This window comes from Oncorhynchus mykiss, chromosome 1 (assembly GCF_013265735.2).
Source record: "Oncorhynchus mykiss isolate Arlee chromosome 1, USDA_OmykA_1.1, whole genome shotgun sequence".
Lineage (NCBI taxonomy): Eukaryota > Metazoa > Chordata > Actinopteri > Salmoniformes > Salmonidae > Oncorhynchus > Oncorhynchus mykiss.
Genome location: NC_048565.1, coordinates 30,791,401 through 30,805,956, shown reverse-complemented (window position 1 = coordinate 30,805,956; position 14,556 = coordinate 30,791,401). Strand labels below are relative to the sequence as shown.

General features: G+C 42.3%; 1 protein-coding gene across 1 annotated transcript in view; it reads left to right on the top strand.

The window, feature by feature from the left end:
* LOC110520931 (nuclear receptor ROR-alpha A) overlaps positions 1-14,556 on the top strand; it is a 267,888-nt gene that overhangs the window by 175,769 nt on the left and 77,563 nt on the right. The window contains exon 3 of the mRNA XM_021598357.2: positions 4,750-4,779. Within this exon, the coding sequence (XP_021454032.2) occupies positions 4,750-4,779 (30 nt within the window). The remainder of the gene's footprint in view (positions 1-4,749; positions 4,780-14,556) is intronic.

The window sequence follows — 14,556 nt, the reverse complement described above, 5'->3', positions numbered from 1 at the left end:
GTGTAACGATTAGTTTTCTTATCTCTAAGTGACATTGACAGAATGGCTGTTCGTGACGTGGGGAGGACGGGGGACAAATAGCTGATAGGACTGGGCCAACAGGATTCAGATACACAGGGCTAATACACAGTGCAGTGCAGGGGGATACAGGGAGACATAATAAGAAAATTAGGAACAGAAAGAGCACAAAATATGGACCTTCTTAGTGTGGTCTTGTTTAGTTCATCAGAGTGTGTCTCTTTTCAATCCTTGTGGCTTTGTGGTAAACTGTTGGGTACACACAATGTCATGTTGCTCTCACCGTTCGCTATTATCAACACTGCTCTGGAGCATCACTATTATATTCCCTTATCATTGGGTACACCATGTCAATTCTTTAGATTCTTTCTCATCCATTGCCTTTTCTGCAGGAAACAACATGTTGAGATATACAGTACCAGTCAAACGTTTGGACACACCTACTCATTCAAGGGTTTTTCTTTATTTTACTATTTTCTATATTGTTTGATAATAGTGAAGACATCAACACTATGAATTATTCAGATGGAATCATGTAGTAACCAAAAAAGTGTTAAACAAATCAAAATATATTTCATATTTTAGATTCTTCAAAGTAGCCACCCTTTGTCTTGATTGCAGCTTTGCACACTCTTGGCATTCTCTCAACCAGCTTCACGAGGAATGCTTTTCCAACAGTCTTGAAGGAGTTCTCACATATGCTGAGCACTTGTCGGCTGCTTTTCCTTCACTCTGCGGTCCAACTCATTCCAAACAATCTCAGTTGGGTTGAGGTCTGGTGATTGTGGGGCCAGGTCTTCTGATGGAGCACTCCATCACTCTCCTTCTTGGTCAAATAGCCCTAACACAGCCTGGAGGTGTGGTAGCCATGCTGGTTAGTGTCCTTGAATTCTAAATAAATCACAGACATTGTCACCAGGAAAGCACCCCACACCATCTCACGTGCTCCTCCATGCTTCACGGTGGGAACCACACTTGCTGCGATCATCCATTCATCTACTCTGCGTCTCACAAAGACACGGCGGTTGGAACCAAAAATCGCAAATTTGGGCTCATCGGACCAAAGGACATATTTCCACCTGTCTAATGTCCATTGCTTGTGTTTCTTTTTGCCCAAGCTAGTCTCTTATTCTTATTGGTGTCCTTTAGTAGTGGTTTCTTTACAGAAATTCGACCATGAAGGCCTGATTCACGCGGTCTCCTCAGAACATATGTGTGTTACTTGAACTCTGTGAAGCATTTATTTGGGCTGAAATCTGAGTTGCAGGTAACTCTAATTATTTTTTCCTCTGCAGCAGAGATAACTCTGGGTCTTCCTTTTCTGTGGCGATCGTCATGAGTTTCATCAAAGCGCTTGATGGTTGAAGAAACTTGAAATGTTCCAGGTTGACTGACCTTCATGTCTTAAAGTAACGATGGACTGTAGTTCCTCTTTGCTTATTTGAGCTGTTCTTGCCATAATATGGACTTGGTCTTTTACCAAATAGGGCTATATTCTGTATACCACCCCTACCTTGTTACAACTTAACTGATTGTCTCAAACGCATTAAGAAGGAAAGAAATAAAATATAAGAATGTATAAAATACATTCTGGTTTGTTTAACACTTTTTGTTGTTGTTGTTGAAAATAGTAAAACTAAAGAAAAACCATGGAATGAGTAGGTGTGTCCAAACTTTTGACTGGTACTGTATTTCCTAGTTCTGTGGAACAGCAAGCTGATTTAATAGTGTGACATATTGGGCAGAATTGGAATTAGCCCTGCTTTTTCTACCAATTGTTTTGTGCGTCTTCAGTAAAATATCTGGAGTACAACTCATGCCTTAGAATCCTATATCTAAACAATAACCAGAGCCTGATTGTGCCAATGTCAGAATGTCTGTTTTATGTGTCTATAATACAGTTTCTAAGATCTGAAGAGAAGCCAGTAAATAGCTGCCATTTTGATATGCAGTCCTGATACTCTATTTCCACAACATGAAACCAGAGAGGTTCCTTACATGGCGTTAGAGTTCTAAGTCCTCTAACCTTTCAACAAACAAGGTTTTTTCTGCCCAACACATCCATTAACACAGAGCGTTGACTCTACCACTCCCACATGGCCTATGAGGCTAACACTGACTGCCACACTGAATACCCTGTTATTTGACTGAGATATTACAGGAGGATTACCGTTTTTTAACCTTGCGTAATGTCACAGTTGGACAGACAGTGTTTGGCCGTGAGCCTGATCACAGAGCCCTGGCCCCTAGGTGGCTGTTTTGTAGTTGAGTTAAAATTATGTTGAATAATAAACTAGATTTATCAATCTGACTCCATGTGAATAAAAGCAATAGGTCTGAAGTGTCTCTTGTGGGTCTCGCAAGATATAGTATTGCCTCACCATTCCTATTATTATGTGTAGTGTAAATAACTGTACAATTTAGGATTTACAAATATAATATTATGAACATGTAGTCAAACAAATAGTTACTTTATAAATAAGGAATGCATTTACTCGAATCAATTAATATATTTTTTAGTCACGAATGAATTAACACTTCCCAAATAGGAGTGTTCATGGAATACTTTTTCAAAATAAGATGGAGTCAATTTCTGTCACCAATAAGTGGTTACACGTTTCTTCAGTTCAGAATCATCTCTTAGAGAGAAAGTGTTTTTACGCTGGAGTTTGCAGACAAGACATTGATGAACCAAAGGATACTCAGACATTTTATACATGAAAAAAACAGAAACTCACCCCCCAACCTAAATTTACATTAATTTGCAGTTTTCTTGCGAAAACAAAAGAAAGGACATCACACCCAGATACTAATTACCACATTCCTAAATGTCTATGAAACAACAGGACACAGACATTATCCCATCTGATAAGAAGTGATGTGGGGGAAAAATGGATATAGTTACATATCGGGATATTATTTTTGACAATATATCGCAATATTATTTTCGCGCAAGTTGGCTGTACCAGCACCAAAACTCAAGTAATTGTTCCATCATAGATTGTTCTTCATCTTCCTTTTAAATAGGGAGACAATTTGTTCTCAGCACTTTTATTTCCATGACTGATCAAAACTCGTTTTCTCACAGCTCTCCCTTGTCCCTCTGCAGCAGAGCAATATGTTTGGAAAATCGAATCGCAATAAAATCACAATACATATACAATAGAATCATGAGATTTGCAATACATATCTTATCAGCACCTAAGTATGGTTATAATATTGTATCGTGATAAGCGGACAGCCCAACAGACAGATTTGTCCTGCTCACTCTAAAAAGGATATTCCATTACACATACAATACAACAACACGTCAAACTGCGCAGCTCGTTAAGAGCTATTGAAATCATCCAAACATGACAATAGAAACTAATTCAATTACATTCACAATGTCAGGTCCAGTTTTTTAATCACTTTCAGCCTTAAGGGTGAAGGGAACGAAATGCAGTCTCCTGTACTTTGCTTTTTGAAATGGTAAAACATGGTTATTTCTCTAGATAATACCATGAATCGTGACTGATCACACGCTATGATCCCACGCTAGTTAGTCCTGCACTCTTAGGGGTTAAAAAGGGTTCCAAAAGGGCTCTTCGGCTGTCCCCATAGGATAACCCTTTTTGGTTCCAGGTAGAACCGTTTTTGGTTTCAGGTAGAACTCTTTTGGGTTCCATGTAGAACCCTCTATGGAAAGGATTTTACCTGGAACCCAAAAGGGTTCTTCAAATTGTTCTCCTATGTGGACAGCCGTAGAACCGTTTTAGGTTCAAAGCGGGTGACGCTGTCTCTATCACAGTCCAACAAGGTCATCATCTCGCCCCACTACAGTTTCCCCTCTCTCTTTCTGCTCCTTGGACCTGATATCAAATGTGTTTCTGTGTACAGAAAGCTGACGGGCTTATTTGTCTCCCCCCTCGTTGGTCTTTCCCCTGAAATATGTCTGAAACATTGTTATCTCCTGCCAGTCGCTCTTTTTTCCCCCAACGAGAATTATTGAATCATGTCAGCCCGTCATCCCCTGAGTTTCAGCTGCAAGCTGTAGAAAAATGTGCCATTGCTTCCGCATGACATGTGGGATCTATTAGTGTGCTCTCACCCTGCAAAGCATGAGCATCCGGACCCACTGGGGCCCATGGTTGGCTGTGCGATGGTCCGCATCGGGCTCCCAGGGCATTAGACCAGGGAGGCTCATCAGATGAGTTGACACCCGAAGGGGGGAAAGCTGAGGACTGCCAGTCGCGCTCCTTCTCCTGCTCCGCCTCACCCTCAGAACACAGGTCTGACTCACAGTGAGTTTACAGCGCTGCCGTTTCCCGCTCTGGGGAAAATAATTACTCATGTACAGACTATAGGCCTTGTGAGGTCACACGTGGGGGCATTACCATGTTTGTGCAGATTTGTATTCCGGACTTGGTTTGTTTTTGTATGAATTTTCGCTATCTGAATGCTGTTGTCTGTGGGGTTGGAACCACCTTGCCAGGGTTGTTCTGTTCCTATGTGTTTTTCAGTCGTAGAGCCAGTCACACCACTGCGCTGAGCCTACATGGGTCCTCTGTGACCTCTGTGATCTAGCCGAGAGACAGACAGGAGCACTACAGGGCCACAGCAGCCCAGTCACATAGCAACACAGCTATGGTGCGCAAAGGGGTTAAGTTAGGCCTGGGGATATTGTATGACTGTCCTTAATTTACAGATTTAATGGAAGTTTTAATAAATCTGTTTCTCTCTGTTTTTCAGGTATTTCAGTAACAAAGAAGACACATACCTGTGAGTACAAACCATTTGGAAACATGTATTCAATTTGTTTGAAATTAATACCAAAACGCATAACAATATGTACATTAGCCTACATTATTGCATGATTATAATGTAATACAACAACGTAACTCGCCTACTTTTATAAAACCACATTTTATACTTAGGATGAAAAGAAGATTAAATGAATGTTGTGTTTTGTATTACTAATGTTACTATAGTAGGCCTACTGTGTGTACTGGGAGTACCGTTCTCACGTCACACATTGACCTCCAACAGTAACATAGCCTTATACTTTCACATTTTCTCAACTCAACTTTTTTTCATTATTGCTATTCTTCATTATTCCCTATCTGTGTGTAGAACTGGAGAGAATATTTTAATAACGCCAGAGAGGAAATTGAAATTATATGCAGTCATATGACTGTTTGAAATCATGCACTGATATCCCAGCCAGACAGTTTGCTGAAGCTCCTCTTTGTTCTCTGCAATGCTTGCAACTGAAAAAACAAAGGTGAGGGTTTGTCAAGGGTTCTTTGAGAAGAGCGATTGTTTTATGTGGAACCATAGTGACCCGAATAACCCTTTAAGCCCTGCAATAGTTCTTTGCATTTCAAAAAAGGTTTCTTACCTCTTTTAGCAATAATTAAAATGTAGGGGCGCCGAGTCATTCAAATATGTTGGGGCGTGGTTTGCTCACAGCTCTTTATGTGCAACTGTGAGTGAGAGTGTCATTCCAGTTGAACTAATCTGTTGTGTTATGCTATTAAACATTATATATATCACTATGACCAGTGAAGTTGTCTCATGAAAGACTCACATATGGCCTTGTGTCAATTTAGAACGGTTTTCTAAATCAGTAGTTCTTAATTCTCTCCTCAGGGATCCCCATCTGTTCTAGAGCCATCAAACCTGATTCAACTTGTTAATAAACACCACAATAAAACCTATGGAATTTTAATATGGCTATTAAATCAGAATTTCAAAAAACTGAATCATTCTACAAAGAACATTTGAGATTGTGAAAGGTTCTTTATAGAACTAAATCGTCATATAGTTTCTATAAAGAACCTTAAAAATATAGCCCCAAAAAGGGTTGTAGACACTTTTTTGGTGCTACACTACATGACCAAAAGTATGTGGACCCCTTCTCGCCGAACCTCTCATTCCAAATGAGTGGTGGTGTACTCGATTTTATACACCTGTCAGCAATGGGTGTGGCTGATATAGCCGAATCCACTAATTTGAATAGATGTCCACAAACTTTTGTATATATAACCTTTTTAATGGTTCTTTATAAAACTTTAGGATAATATTCTTTATAGCACCTTATAGGTTACATTTAGAACCTTCTGAACATGGTTCTTTATAGAACCGTCAAAAAAGTTTCCATTTAGCACCAAAAATAGTTTTTGTTGCTATGGTTGCAAGCCAAATAACCCTTATTTTGCACTCTATAGAGCAATTTGTTTTTAGTGTGTAACCTTTAGAGGCTGGGTTACCTATAAGCACTGTGTATTTCTGAAAAAGAGATGCTGTCAGAGAAATACAGAGAGATGGTTTGTGACACGGCATGGTGTTATGAATGCTATGCAAACTCAAACAGTAAGCCATCTCAGAGATTCTCTGTCTCTTTAAACTGAAGCCACACAATATTTACATTGAAAAATGTGCGTGTGTGTGTGATGCATGGGCTTCTGTGTACACATGCGTCTCTGTCTATGTGTGTATGAATGGGAGAGAAGCCCTGAAGCCTGTTCTTTCACTCTGATCATCATGATGAAACTTATGGAGAGGGAAGACCAGAGGGCTTTTCTATAAGAGCGGTCTGACTATCTCAGACTGGGAGAGCAGGGTTAGATCACTCCCTTTAAAACACTCCTAAAAAGCTGTTTTGAACATCAGAGCACAGCAGAGGAAATGGTCCTCGGTCTGCACTAGTCAGCCCTATAGCCTTCCCTTGACTGAAGCAGCCACGTAAACTGTCTCTGAAAATAATGTTAAGGTCAAGTAGGTGACTGTGTTAAGGTATTTGCCCGTCTAGAGGGATGGATGAAGTGAGTTGTTTGAAGTGTGCTTGTTTGATTTTCGGCCTCCCCTCCTCTGTAAGGTAAGACAAAGTCCTTTGACCCTTTATCCGATACCCAACTGCTGTCTTAATTAGACCAGAGCTAAGCACCTCTACACCAGAAGGGGTCTCAAATCAAAGAGCATAATGTAGGATTCTGGGTTCAAAGTCCTGGGCAGAGGCTGGACTGCATACTTTCTTTTCAATGAGAAATATTCAAATGTGATCTGTGTCAAGAAATCATCGTAAAGTGCTTTTACAAGTCAATGATTGATGTGCCGGGCAAACAGGAAGAGGTGATAGTCCCGAGTCAAAGATATGTATGCACAGGGAAAGGTTCAAAGGCCAGTTAATGGTCAGAGACTGAGGGAAGATCTGGTGGATTGGGAGGGGAGCTCTAGTACGTCAAGCTAGACTAAAGTTATAAGGTGGATATAGCTCCACCCAAAATGGTGGTTGAAGACTGGCTACATACAGCACTATTTATGTCTCTCGAACTACACACTGACTGCCATCACTTTATTCAGTCTGTCAGTCATTCAGTCTGTCAGTCAGACCCGGCTCTCCCATAGTGGCTCCTGCAGTGGCATGCTGGCCAGTGCTGAGTGTCTGGGGTCTGAGCTGAGCAGACTCCGGAAGAAACCTCCCTCCCCATCCAGCCCAGAGATTCCAGAGACCGAGCCAATCCCTCTGTCTTATCTCTCCCCTCTCCCTGCCTGAGTGATCAGACCCCTGGAAGTTCCCTACTACGAAGCCACACCAGCCAGTCCCCTCATCAATATAAATTACAGGGGCATCTGTTCCCTGGCAGATGCTATCTCCTCTCTCCTATATGTCTGGGTGCTCCGCCCTATGAAGGTGAAATATTCTGGATGATAATAGACACTTCATTTATTGTGCTGCAGACCATCATGGCTTCTTCAGACTGTGATAGAGAATGAGAGTATATAACCGTTGTGTACATTTCACACTACATTTCTGCGTGTGCCATTTCTGACAAATCTGCACACACACAAAAATATTCAGATTTATAAACTTTGCGCGTGTTCTGCTAAAAATCAGACCTGCCGTAGAATTGTGTGTGCATGAACGAGCATTTAAACGGTGTCTGTAAAATACCTCTAATCACCTTTTATTGTGACAGTAACGCCCTTTATTTGTTGTATCATTTGGAACTATTGGCATGTAAACTATGATTTGTTATATTTAGTTTATCAATAGGTTATTGGGTTTATATGTACTGCCATGGTAGACTATAGGATCTGAGATGAAATAGGCAATGTCACACTCCTATCGCACAGCAATACTGTAGCCTTCCCATACTGTCAAATATTTGACATAAGCTACCGGTCTATTAACTGCGTTGGCATAATGTTTTCATCTGTAAGCAGTAATTTATGCTTGTATCTGGAAAAGACTGTGTCAGTTTCTGAAAGAGAAAACAATGGCAAATTGTCGTGGACCTGTCAGCAGAACATTTGAATTCAACAATGTTTTGCATCGACTTTTCCCCCAACCTAAATGTGAGGGATTGCCCGCAAATTCTTTAACATTACAGTAGGTCTACTTACAGTAGTTAGTTTTATTCTACTTTACGTTAAAAAAGTGTTTTTTTTATAGTGCTACTGATATTCATTACTGCTTTGTTGGTAGAGAACAAACAAGCCATTCCACTGTACATGTGGCAGTAAAAACCTAACTTCAATGTAATTATCTGTTGTTAAATCTGACTGTATACCGGTATTATAAACCACACTGCCTATGAAATTGCAAAATTTGAAATACATATAGACTATCAATTTACTAGGCCCAATTAAATGAGAGATGGCTCCTTCTGGAATAGGAACCCTTCACATGCAGAGGTGAAAAGTATGTTCTGCAATGGTTATGAAATTAAAATAAATAGGAAAAAGATTCCTGTGTCAACTTATTTTTTATAATAAAAATAAAACATAGATTTTCACACATCTCAACAGCAAATGGTTGTGTTCTTGTTAATGTGTTCCTATTTAGTTTTTTATGAACAATCTTTTCTTCATATCCCCCATTTGCACAAAATACTTATTTGCCAGCTTGCAATACAACATTTCAACCACTAGCAGATGTACGCCTGGTCAAAACTTAGAAGGGAGGTGAGCACATTCTCACATCAATAATTGTTTTTCTTTATGAACTTTTGCATGCACATTTTTGGGGGTATATTTTGTGCCTCTCACTCCATCCACCATTAGTGGTGGTCCAACTCCAGCAGGCCATATAACTCTTACCACAAAGCTATAATTCTCAGTAAGGAATCAAGTATGGTTTTCCTTGACATTTTCCCTGACAGCTTTATAGGCTGTGTTTACATAATGCTAAGAGCAAGGCAAAGTGGGCTGCAGAACGGCCCTAAATGGCTGTTTGGCAGCTGTATTTAAACAACTAAATGTTGAGGTACTCAAAGCAGACGTTGAAGTGGAATTTTAATAGATAGTGGTCAACAGTCATGCCATCAAGGCACATAGCATTGTGTTAAATATCTTATTTTGCATGTTTTTACAGTATTGTGATATTAATGAAATATTTGACATTACAAGGAGCACCACCAACTACAATAATTTATCACGCCCTCCAGAATGCCTACCTGTGATATGATTAGTTTGTGTTAAAATATGTTGAGGGAGATGGTGTAGACTTGTGGATCAGATGGACTAGCCGATTATACAGACAGATTAGCGTTTTCACCTACAATCTCCCATCAGCAGACTGAAGCTGCTCGCTCTCTAACAGCTCTGATAGGACCGACTTACCAGCCAGATAGCTTGTCTTACCATGCTGCTCTTCCTCCCAGAGAGAAGATCTTCTGATTACCCATGGTTAATCCTCTCACTTCAGCTCTCCTGTAATGACAAACGCAGAAACATGCACAGAAAATGTACACCTAAAGGGTTCTGTTTGTGGATTATATGAAATGTTGAAACATTGTTACAGTGCATCTGTCGTATACTCTATTCATATGGATGACTCCATTGATTTCGTAAGATTCATTGTGCGTGGATATTTGTCCAACTTTCTTTGGAGAACTATGTTGTCACAGTAAATACAGTAGGCCTGGAGAACACTGTTGGCAATAATATTTTGTTCCTATCATATTTTAGCAGGTTAGAGATCCATACATACTGTATGTCTTGCATGGGTATAGAATTTCCAGAGGGATGCAGTATCACCAATATCACGGAGCAGGAGAGGAGAGGAGAGGAGAGGAGAGGAGAGGAGAGGAGAGGAGAGAGGAGAGAGGAGAGAGGAGAGAGGAGAGAGGAGAGAGGAGAGGGGAGAGGGGAGAGGAGTGGAGCGTACTACAGACTATACAGCCCAGACTCATAAATACAATGAGTGCGCTCCAGAGTGTTTATCTCCATTGTGACAAGAGGCAGCCTCCACTAATTGAGAAACATGGCCTCGTCCCTGCGTCTTCATTTATTTACCTGCTCTGTGTATTGAGTTGCTCTCCTCAGAGATACGCAGACAGACACGGTGATCCTCTGTTCAACTCAAGCACATGATTTAGACATCACAGCACACACAGTAGACCTGAAAACTGTCTGGAAAATAGCGAATTGTGAGGTTGGACCCAGGTCCAGAGACGAGAAACCAGTGATTAAGGATAAACATAATACTTTACTGATAGACAGTAGCCGCAGGATCACAGTACACTGGCCCGAACTGACACTCGAACAGCGACAGCCCAGTGGTTGAGTTCGGCAGTGTGTTATGAGAATATTCCACCCAGACGAGGAAATTGCTCCAGTTGCTGGACTGAGTGTAGACGAAACACCAGAGTACCTCCTCCAGCTCCTGGTTGGCCCGCTCAGTTTGCCCATTCGACTGTGAGTGGAGAGACTCAACGACGCCCCCAACAGGGAGCAGAAGGCCTACAGATACCGTGTGACAAACTGGGGCCCAAGATTTGAGAGGTCTCCTTCGCTGAGGATAACTTGGGTAACGCGTTGAAATGGGCTGCCTTGGAGAGATGATCGACGACCACCAGGATAGTGGTAAAAGTGATAAAAGTCTACAGACAGGTGGTACCAGGGCCGGTTGGGGATGGACAGAGGTTGGAGCAACCCATCCGGTCGCTGTCGTGATGACTTGCTTTGCGCACAGGTGGAGCATGCCGCATCAAAGGATCATCCTCAATCATGTTGGGCCACGAGAATTTCCGCCTCAGGAACTTCAGTGTCCAATTAACCCCTGGATGCCCAGTTATTTTAGATTAGTGCCCCCATTGTAGTACTCGAGAATGGGCCGATCTCGGAACATAACGTCTATTAGTGGGACCTCTGCCTGGGTCAGGTTCTCGGGACTGTGCTTGTCGTACCGTGGTCTCAATATTCCATACCACGGGAGCCACAATGGTTGTCGATCCTGATTGCGAGCGATATCAGGGACTCGAGGTCCTCTCCCAGTTCCCGAGAGTCCAGTTCATCCTTGATGGAGTTAGACAAACCCTGATGGAAAGCGGTGACCAGGGCTTCCGTTTTCCACCCTCTCTCGGCGGCGACGGTGCGGAACTCAGCCATTGGTGTTGAACAGCTGGCTGGCCGCTTCTTGTCCGCCGACTGGGTGGTCGAAGACTCGGCGCAATTCAGCAATTCTCTTGCTAATATGGAGTTGCAGGATTGTGGCTGCGGTTCCCACACAGGTTAGTAGAGGTAATTGAGGTAATATTCTTAGTGTACTCAGATAGAGTTCAGTGTGTCAAGTCAGTTAAGAACAAATTCTTATTTTCAATGACAGCCTAGGAACTGCCTTGTTCAGGGACAGAACGACAGATTTGAACCTTGTCAGCTCGGGGATTCGATCTTGCAACCTTTCAGTTACTAGTCCAATGCTCTAACCACTAGGCTATGCTGCCGCCCCATCAATGATGTCGGTCTTGCTGTTGGTGATTCTCTGATCCATCTCTACGCAGACGACAACATTCTGTATACTTCTTGCACTTCTTTGGACACTGTGTTTTAACTAACCTCCGGACGAGCTTCAATGCCATAAAACTTTCCTTCCGTGACCAACTGCTCTTAAATGCAAGTAAAACTAAATGCATGCTCTTCAACCGATCGCTGCCCATACCTGCCCGCCTGTCCAGCATCACTACTCTGGATGGTTCTGACTTAGAATATGTGGACAACTACAAATACCTAGGTGTCTGGTTAGACTGTAAACTATTCTTCCAGACTCACATTAAGCATCTCCAATCCCAAATTAAATTCTAGAATCAGCTTCCTATTTTGCAACAAAGCAGCCACTCATGCTGCCAAACATACCCTCGTAAAACTGACTATCCTACCGATCCTCGACTTCGGCGATTTACAAAATAGCCTCCAACACTCTACTCAGCAAATTGGATGCAGTCTATCACAGTGCCATCTGTTTTGTCACCAAAGCCCCCAAAACTACCCACCAATGCGACCTGTACGCACTCGTTGGCTGGCCCTCGCTTCATACTCGTCGCCAAACCCACTGGCTCCAGGTCATCTATAAGTCTTTGCTAGGTAAAGCCCCACCTCATCTCAGCTCACTGGTCACCATAGCAGCACCCACCCGTAGCATGTGCTCCAGCAGGTATATTTCACTGGTCAACCCCCAAAGCCAATTCCTCTTTTGGCCACCTTTCCTTCCAGTTCTCTGCAGCCAATGACTGGAACGAACTGCAAAAAAATCACTGAAGCTGGAGACTCATATGTCCCTCACTAACTTTAAGCACCAGCTGTCAGAGCAGCTCACATATCACTGCACCTGTACATAGCCCATCTGTAAATAGCCCATCCAACTACCTCATCCCTATACTGTTTTATTTATTTTGCTCCTTTGCACCCCAGTATCTCTACTTGCACATTAGTCTTCTGCACATCTATCACTCCAGTGTTTAATTGTAATTATTTCACCACTATGGCCTATTTATTGCCTTACCTCCCTTATCCTACCTCATTTGCACACACTGTATATGGACTTTTTCTATTGTATAGAAACTGTATGTTTGTTTTTTCCATTTGTAACTCTGTGTTGTTGTTTGTGACGCACTGCTTTGCTTTATCTTGGCCAGGTCGCAGTTGTAAATTAGAACTTGTTCTCAACTAGCCTACCTGGTTAAATAAAGGTGATTTTTTTTACATATAGGTAGGAGTAAAGTGTCTATGCAGAGATAATAAACAGAGAGTATCAGCAGTGCAAATAGTCCAGGTAGCCATTTGATTAGCTGTTCAGGAGTCTTATGGCTTGGGGGTAGAAGCTGTTAAAAGCCTTTTGCACCTAGACTTGTTGCTCCAGGCCGCTTGCCGTGTGGTAGCAGAGAGAACAGTCTATGACTACGGTGGCTGGAGTCTTTGGCAATTTTTAGGGCCTTCCTCTGACACCGCCTGCTATAGAGGTCTTGGATGGCAAAAAGCTTTGCTCCAGTTTTATTTTAATTTTTTTTAAATTTCACCTTTATTTAACCAGGTAGGCTAGTTGAGAACAAGTTCTCATTTACAACTGCGATCTGGCCAAGATAAAGCATTGTGAACAGACAGCAACACAGAGTTACACATGGAGTAAACAATAAACAAGTCAATAACACAGTAGAAAAATAGAATGACGGCCTAGGGACAGTGGGTTAACTGCCTGTTCAGGGGCAGAACGACAGATTTGTACCTTGTCAGCTCAGGGGTTTGAACTTGCAACCTTCCGGTTACTAGTCCAACGCTCTAACCACTGGACTACCCTGCCGTCCTGGGAGACTTTACAGTGTCCCAGAACTTTTTGGAGTTAGAACTACAGGATGCAAATTTCTGCTTGAAAAAGCTGGCCTTTGTTTTCCTGACTGACTGCGTGTATTGGTTCCTGACTTCCCTGAACAGTTGCATATCGCAGGGACTATTCGATGCTATTGCAGTCTGCCACAGAATGTTTTTGTGCTGGTCGAGGGCAGTCAGGTCTGGAGTGAACCAGGGCTATATCTGTTCTTAGTTCTGCATTTTTTGAACGGAGCATGCTTATCTAAGATGGTGAGGAAGTTACTAGTAAAAGAATGACCAGGCATCCTCAACTGATGGGATGAGGTCAATATCCTTCCAGGATACCCGGGCCAGGTCGATTAGAAAGGCCTGCTCGCAGAAGTGTTTTAGGGAGCGTTTGACAGTGATTAGGATTGGTTGTTTGACTGCGGACCCGTAGCAGATACAGACAATGAGGCAGTGATCGCTGAGATCCTGATTGAAGACAGCGGAGGTGTATTTGGAGGGCCAGTTTGTCAGGATAACGTCTATGAGGGTGCCCTTGTTTACAGATTTAGGGTTGTACCTGGTGGGTTCCTTGATGATTTGTGTGAGATTGAGGGCATCTAGCTTAGATTGTAGGACTGCCGGGGTGTTAAGCATATCCCAGTTTAGGTCACTTAACAGAACAAACTCTGAAGCTAGATGGGGGGCGATCAATTCACAAATGGTGTCCAGGGCACAGCTGGGAGCTGAGGGGGGTCGGTAGCAGGCGGCAACAGTGAGAGACTTATTTCTGAAGAGATTCATTTTTTAAAATAGAAGTTCGAACTGTTTGGGTATGGACCTGGAAAGTATGACATTACTTTGCAGGCTATCTCTGCAGTAGACTGCAACTCCTCCCCCTTTGGTAGTTCTATCTTGACGGAAAATGTTATAGTTGGGTATGGAAATCTCAGAATTTTTGGTAGCCTTCCTAAGCCAGGATTC